This window comes from Gekko japonicus, unplaced genomic scaffold, assembly GCF_001447785.1.
Source record: "Gekko japonicus isolate JY-2015 unplaced genomic scaffold, Gekko_japonicus_V1.1 scaffold130, whole genome shotgun sequence".
Lineage (NCBI taxonomy): Eukaryota > Metazoa > Chordata > Lepidosauria > Squamata > Gekkonidae > Gekko > Gekko japonicus.
In genome coordinates, this window is record NW_015166423.1 from 596971 (window position 1) to 605322 (window position 8352).

The 8352-nt window shown below is 40.7% G+C and overlaps 1 protein-coding gene across 3 annotated transcripts in view; it reads left to right on the top strand.

Annotated features, from left to right (window-relative positions):
• Nucleotides 1-6691, top strand: part of YTHDF3 (YTH N(6)-methyladenosine RNA binding protein 3) — a 27382-nt gene extending 20691 nt beyond the window's left edge. For all 3 annotated transcript variants that reach the window (XM_015411708.1, XM_015411709.1, XM_015411710.1), the window contains one exon: nt 5548-6691. In XM_015411708.1, the coding sequence (XP_015267194.1) occupies nt 5548-5571 (24 nt within the window). In that variant the 3' untranslated portion in view covers nt 5572-6691. The remainder of the gene's footprint in view (nt 1-5547) is intronic.
• Nucleotides 6692-8352: the final 1661 nt, after the last annotated feature.

Genomic DNA, 8352 nt, shown 5'->3' on the forward strand with positions numbered 1-8352 from the left:
CGCATTCAAGTGGGTGCCTCCGGGACTGCTGTTCCCCTATCGCCACTCTCTGTCCCCGACCTTGGAGAAAAGAGGCAAGCCATTGAAGAGCGAGCCCCTGTATCCCCACGTTGGCAAGACGGTGGGTCAGCAACTGGTGGTCGACCGTGTCAAACGCGGCCGACAGATCTAACAGCAACAGTGCCGCCACACCGCCTCGATCCAGATGCCTCCGAAGGTCGTCAGTCAGGGCAACCAGCACTGTCTCCGTCCCATGACCTGGGCGGAAGCCGGACTGGAATGGATCCAGGACAGAAGCGTCATCCAGAAAGCTCTGAAGCTGTGTCACCACCGCCCTCTCGATCAATTTGCCCAAATTGGACACCGGCCGATAGTTGGCCAATCCAGCCAGGTCCAAAGTTGTTTTTTTCAGGAGAGGACGGACCATTGCCTCCTTGAGTACCTCAGGGAACCGTCCCTCCAAGAGGGACTTGTGTTTTTTTTTTAATTTTATTGATTTTCATTGTTAAAGAAGACAAAAACAGAACACAAAAAAGAACCAGAGGGACGTTGATAATCTCCCTTATGGCACCTCGAAACCCCTCATGGCCCGCTTTAATGAGCCAGGAAGGGCACGGATCAAGATGGCACGTGGTTGGGCGCACAGATGTGAGCAGTCTGTCAACTTCCTCTAGACTGAGCGGGTCAAAACATTCTAAACCCTGCGAAGGTGCGCAAGGGGCCTCAAGTTCGCTCACTGTTTCAATTGTGGCAGGGAGGTCACGGCGGAGCGTCAAGACTTTATCTGCGAAATAGCTCGCAAAAGCCCCACAGCCAATATCCAATTCCCTACTGTTTTGTCTGCCTTGGGACAGAGCTGTCAAAGACCAAATTGTTCTAAATAATTGGGCTGGGCGTGAGCTCGCAGACGCAATCCTGGCTGCATAGAACTCCCTCTTAGCAGCTTTGACTGCCATCTCATAGGATCTCATAAACGTCCTATAGGATGTTCTTGACGCTTCATTGCGAGCACACTGCCACCGTCTCTCTAGCCGTCTTAGCTCTCGTTTCATGAGCCGCAACCCCTGGGTATACCAAGAGGACAGCCTAGAATGAGAGCGCAGAGGGCGCCTGGGAGCGATCTCACCAATGGCTGTGGAGAGTCGGTCTTATGTCCTCCACAAGCTCATCCAGTGATCCGCCATCTGAAGCCGAACGGGATCCATTTGGTTCCGCGGGCGAGCTAAAATCTGCTCTTAATACTAATAGGGGTGAGTATGTAGGCAGCAGATATAGTTAATAGCTAGACATGAGTTTGATTAAAAGGGTGTTATAGAGTATGCAGGTGCCCACTTGAGACTACTCAGTGTCACTAGACTGAGATTTATCTTGAACTGCTAGTTAGATTTGGCTAGCTAGGTGAACAAACAATTTTCATTCTGGGCCTTGGATACAAGTACAGTAACCAGCTGTACAAGGATCAAAGGTGCTGTCCTTTTGACCAGGCTGCCGTTTCTATTTTCACTCTCCATGGAAAGGCCTTTAGACTGCAGCTGTGCATGTGCAGCTTTTTTGAGCTGGATGAGTTTTGCAGTGTTGGAAGAAACAAAAAAAGCTAGCATTAAGGTGTCTTAATCATGGTCTCTAAACAAGCTGGAATAATTTGGATACTCCAACAGTGATAACAATAAAAATTTGAAAGCAAGCTGTGAATTGTATTTTCACACGTGTGGTGTGCTGGATTTATTTGTGGACCTTGTCAGTTTATAATGGCCATCCAAAGATTCATGCTCATGCTATCAAAACATTGTGACTCTTCAGTTTTATTTGCAATCCAGGTAAGACCGCATGTTTGGCTTTAAATCAGGTTAGTCCCAATTACTTCAATTAGCCTACATTTTCATAAATCAAAGTACCATAACTAGATTGTGGATTTGTTTGATCATGTGTCATATTTACTATTGGAAAGATTCTGTTTTCCAGTAGAGCAAATCATGACGACTTTCTGCAACTCTAAAGTTAGAGAAATAACCTTAAAATTGAAATATGGCATTTTGCTTCTTAGTGTAACATTAATTTGTTCTGTATGCTAATCATAATAATCATAATAGGTTTGTTCCTAAGATTCTAATGATGGAGCCTTTCACTCATGCAAGGAAGAGAGGTTCCTTGCATTGGAGGAAGGATGGTGACATTACTGAACCCAAACCATTGAATCTAACCCAGTATAAATAAAATTTCTTACAGCTGCTACCATGGGATAGGATTTTGTTCCCTTATTCTCATTTAGAGTTTCATTTTAAATTAATGTGTTATGATTGCCTGTGATTAGCAATGACAAACTGATCATGCAGTTTTTATTAATGTTGTAACATTGCTCTAGTCACACATGCAGATGAAATCCAGTGATGTATTTGCAGGGTACCTCTTGGAGTTTTGCCTGGGGAACGTAAACAAGTTTGTTATATGTGTGTTTCCACCAAGTTGCTTTGAGAAAGTCAATTAATATGATAAATAAAATTGTCCTAATGCACCTGAATATTTCACAATTGTGGAAAAAGATATTTCCAAAATAAAGTATTTCATAATTATCTCACAAATATGTTAAAATAAATGAAGTAAATATACTAAAATTTAAGGGCAAAAATGGTAAGAATTATTGGCATGTCGTAGAAATACCTAATCTGTTGATTTGTTCCTGTCAAACCCATTCCTGTTTTCTGTTGGCTAGTTGCTCCAGAAGCTTGTGCCATGTTGCTCTCATAACCCTTTATCTTCAAAGGTATTGTGCAGTAGTTCTGGTGTTTACAAACTACAGAGTACTATCTTGTGTCCTAGGCAGAGTGTCCAACTTCTGGGGTTTATTTATTTATTTACTTCCAATTTATACCCCACCTTGCCAGTACAGACTGGCTCAAGGTGGCTTACATAAGTCAAAATACAGTAAGATGAATAAATACTATAAAATTCATAATAAAACAATTACATAAAGTGCTAGTACAAACAGTGCAAACAGATGGTGGCGGTTTCCTGTACATGATCCAGTTAGAAAAGACCATCCGACGTTATAACAGAGCCGTGGCTTATTCAACTTATGATGGTACATTAATCACTGGCGGCTCCTAATCAAAGGCCTGGTGGAAGAGCTCTGTTTTACAGGCCCTGCGGAACTGTAAAACAGTTGGATTTATACCCCGCCCTTCAACTCGGAGTCTCAGAGTGGCTTACAGTCTCCTTCCTTTCCTTTCCCCATGACAGATACCTGTGAGGTAGGTGGGGCTGAGAGAACTCTGAGAGAATTGCTCCTGAGAGAACTGTGACTGACCCAAGGTCACCCAGCTGGTTGCATGTGGAGGAGCAGGGAATCAAACCCAGTTCTCCAGATTAGAGTCTGCCGCTCTCAAGCCAGTTTGCATGTGAAGGAGCAGGGATTGGGAATCAAACCTGGTTCTCCAGATTAGAGTCCGCTGGTCTTAATCACAACACCAAACTGGCTCTCAAGCCAGTTTGCCAGTGTGGTGTACTGGTTAAAATTTCTGGCCTACAATATGGGAGACTCCACTTTGAATCCCATCTCTGCCATGGAAACTTGGGCCGTCACACATTCCCAACCTAACCTACCTCACAGGGTTGTTTGGAGGATAAAATGGAGGAGAGAAGAATTGTGTAAGCTGTTTTTGGAAGAAAGTAATAAATGAAGTAAATAGTGTCACTGAAGATGGGGGGCAGATAAAAAAAATTGCTTGGTGGGTGGGAAGGCGAGAAGAAAGCAGGGAAAAGTAAGCATATGAGGGCTGCCAGGAGGAAGGGAAGAGGAAATAAGTGTATAGAAGGGGATACATCATAAAGTGAAGGGGCCCCCTGCAAGTCCTTGCAAGTTTACTGTCATGTAATTGGGCCCAGGTGGCAGCCCACACCACACAATTCAACCATAGCTCTCCTGGGTAGAGGCTGCCAGGAGATGGGAAGGAAGGAAAACTGAAGGCAGAGTGGCAGATAAAAGTAGGCTGACTCGTGGATAGGAAGGAGAGAAGAAAGGTGGAAAAGGGGAAAGGTTGTGCGGACTTTCAGGGAAGGGAACAAGGAAGTAGTAGAGGAGAAGGAAATGAGATATTAACCCAAAAGTCCCTGCAAGTCCCCCGCTTCTTTGTCCTAATGTTCAGGTGAAAGCTACCTTTCCGTAACTTAAGCATTAGATCTAAAAGTTTGAACATTAGGAGAAAAATGGGAAGGAACAAAGGAAAAGATTCAAATGTTTGCTGGCTATACCAAACCCTCAATGATTTAGACCTATGTTGGTTCATGAAAACATTAATTATGAAGGTCTATGAATACTCATTGAATTAGGAATACGGAAGGTAGCACTACATTTACTTCACAGCATGGGCAATTACCCTCTAATTGTGCCCAAGGCTGTATGGGTGAGAATTACCAAAACCTATTTTTTTTCTGCAAAAAAGCCAACAAACCCCCCCCCACCACCCTGAGACCTTTTTTTGACAAAGTGACAAACACAAAGACTGAGCATCAATATGTCACCAGTCAGTTAATGCAGATAACTATTTTAGGTTAAAAGGAGTTTGATGTTTCGATACTTTTCTGAGACACTGTTTATTGAACTTTGTGTGTGAAAATTCTGAAATGAAATTTGGTGCATAGTACACATATCAAAGAACATAATGTTAAATTTAAATAATAGATTCTTCATGTAACATTAAATCATTTCACATGGGGACATATCCATGAAGCGTAGCAGAAGCTGACATTTGATTTTTCTTCCCGAGGTAACATAAAACCTGCATTAAAACACCAGCTCTGAAAATTTACATCTTGTAAATTGTCCTGTAGTATAGCCCATTTCTGCAGAAAAACATGTTGCTAGGCTACAAAGAGTCTGAAGTAGTACTGATGACCAGATAAGCTGGAACTAGAGATGGGAGCTCACTCCATCATGCGGCACCCGGGTCTCGAACTGCTGAACTACTGACCTTCCACAGCCTGCAATTCAGCATCTTAACCACTTGAGCCACCGCAGCTCCTCAGGATGACCAGATACCAGGGGATTTATTCAAAGCCTGTTATGTCAGGAAGTTTTTCCGTTATTTTTGCCTAGTAGCAATCTTTTGTCAGTCACTGTTCAGATGTGTAACTAGAACTTATCTTTGTGCCATTCTGTTGTGTGAGCCACAGGCTCTTGTTCTATGTAGCTGAGTGACATAAACACTACTGTGATACAGACCTTTACAACAATCAGTGCAAGTGCAGTTTGTCTGTTGCATAGAAAGCCTTGTGGTGTCTTAATTCCCCCCACTGCCCTACATTTGAAGCAGAATTCTTCACTGTAGTGTAGAAGCAACTGGTATCTTGCTAAATCAAATTACTGGTGTTTAACTACTTCTAGTCTTCTTAAGAAGATTGTGGAAAAGGGCATTTTGTTTGGCTAATACTGTAAAGTCTACTACCTTCTTTCCGAAATATTTATAGTTGAACAGCTGCTGTACTGCATTACACAGAACTGAAGTATTTTATGACAGTGCTGTACTAATTTTCCTTTCTTCTGTTCTGCAGGAGAGGAATAGAAACAAACAATAACTATATGGTGATGGTCCTGCTAGAATTACAACACTAATGATGTAGACTCTGGAAATGCCTAATATGTCTAAGAAGACGTTATTAAAGCTTTGTCCTGCTTAAGGTGACATCTTTGAACACTTTAACACAAAATTGACTCTTCTTGTAATGGTTCTCATCAGTGCATCTGCCCTTATACTCTCTCACCAAACACACTTGAGAACTGTAACTTCGTCAAGCACTTTCTGTCCTGAAGCTTTTACCAGTATCTGCTGTCTTTTGTAATTATGCATCCTAGCTAAGGCACAGGAGATGGAACGAATGCAAGGATTCATTAACTCTTTGAATTTGTTGAATACTAACAATTAACCATCATAAGTGGTTCAATGATGTGAGATTCACATTGCTTCAACTTATTTTTCTTTGATGTAGTTTTTTAATTGTCAGTTTTTAGCTATTCAACAGAATAAAAGCAAAATCATGCCATATTTAGTCCTGGAGTAAAACTCAAGTCTAAATGTTCATGTGAAAATTATTGTAGTAAACTTTTAATATGGCAAAGCAACTTTGAGCTGCAGTTTAGCCAAATGAAATATAACATGAAATTATATTAGAATGACATTTCCCTTGTTTCAAACTGTTTGGTGTAGAGAATATTAATATATGCAGCTTGGTGGGCCGCACCAGTTAATGCACACTTCCTTATTTTTTTTTTCCTGTAACATGTATACCGAAAAAAGTGCATTTGTCTGAGGAACTGTTTGTTTGCTACCACTCAATCTCAGTTTTGAGTACATGTACCTCAGTCTAAATCAGACTTTTTATGACCTTTATAACTACATTTAAAATCTTTAATTCCTATTTCTGGGTGTTTGCAAGCCTGAAAAGATTGCTATCATGGAAGTGAAAATTTACTCCTCTAGGTGATTCACTAGCTAAATAAACATAATTCTTGTTTAGCAAGAATATACTCTGTTTCTCAGATTTTGTTTGTTCCCAGCTCTGATTAATAGTCTGGTATTCTTTCTTTTCCAAATTCTTTGGGAAATAAACGCGTATCCATGGTTTCAGTTTGTATACTCATGGCTGTGTTTACATGTTATCTGTTAGTGCTATATAATAAAAGCCTAGGTACCATATTCACCTGAATATTTTCTATGCTACTTTTTAAATTAACTTATTTTAAAACTTTCTTTTGCACAGCAGCATGAAATACTGTCTTGAAAGCCAGTTTATAACACAACCTTTTAAGCAACAGTATTTAGTTGCATAAAGTACTGAACCACCTTTCATTGATATCTAAGAGAACTTCCCAGAAAATAAACTAAAAGGCACATATGAAGAAATTTAAAATAGCTGTTGTTCGAATGCTTAATGTCAAGCTAATGTTTACATCATGTGTGGAATCTTCCATTGAAAGTACCTATTTTTAGAGAAGTGGTCAAATCTCTTAGGTTTAATTCTGTTATATATCCTTTTCTACTCTGTATATACAAGAGTTTCAGCAAGGTAACAGCCATTTTGAGTTTCAAGAGTTTCAGCAAGGTAACAGTTTGCCATTAATTTTGGAAGCATCCCCATATGTATTGGCTTGGATCCAAAGGTTTCCTTGTGCAAGTGGAAGGCACTCTGGGAAAGGGAAGGTTTCCATGACCTTTGCAAGTGTTGCTTTCCCATGGCACTACCATTCTATACCAATTGAAGAGATTTCCAAAGCTGTGGAGATGCTCTGCTTGCAGGTAGGAATCATTTGCAAACTCACTTAATCAGCTGCCTTTCTGTATGTTCAAGGAAGTCCCATTTGTGTTCTGTGAGATTTGTTTACAAGAAAACATCTTTAGGATACCTGGATATTAAATACAGTTCCAAAGCAAAGTATTTTCTTAGCTGCAGTGAAGAAATGGAAAACAAAGTGCTAAAGAGACTGGATAGAAAGCTTACTTTGAAAGAAACCTGCATGTGTTATCCATCTCCTGATTTTTCACAAGGCTATGAGGCACTGGAATTTTTCTGTCATTGCTGAGCAACCCAGAACTGAACGTTTCAATGACTGGCTGAGAGTTGTAGCACCCATGTCAGAAACCTTTTTAATGCAGCTTTTATGGGCAGAAGTTGATGTGGTAATGTTTCTTAGGTTAATTTTAATCATAGTGCAAATTCCAAAAGATTTCGACAATGTCAAAAGTTGCTGCTACTTGCACAAAAAACATACCATGGCGACCTGTTATTGATTATGTATGTTCTGTGGTATGCTTTAGTATTTCTGTCTAGGAAATAGAAAATAGATTAATCTAAAGCAGGTATGATCAGAATGGTACATACCCAGTGGACTTTTGCTATGTTCTTCTGTTCACTGGATCTGCCTCAAAAGCTTCTGTTGAGGATCCAGGATACTTGGAGGCTCTGCACTGGGATAACAGGTTTGCATTTAGGAAGACCATTTGGGAAAGGAAGAATGTTCTGTGGCTGTGAGAAGCCTTTTGAAGTCCAAGCTCTGGAATATAACATGGCAAACTCTGTTACTGAGTCTTGCATTTGTTGCTGGTGCATGTAACAAAATGATTGTAGCTTGCACATTTTGATATGGCATGGACAATATATTCACACAGTGAATGTGCACAGTGCTCTTACTGGGGATCCCTTGAACTCTGAGTAACATTTCATGATATGTGCGGGAAAGGGAAGTATTCTGCAAGTAGATTTGTACTTGTAGTTCATTGGCACAGTACACCTGTCCCACGGCAGTCTCCCTTGATGCTCCTTAAGGGTTTACTGGGACTCAGTAGACTCTGTGGACAAAAA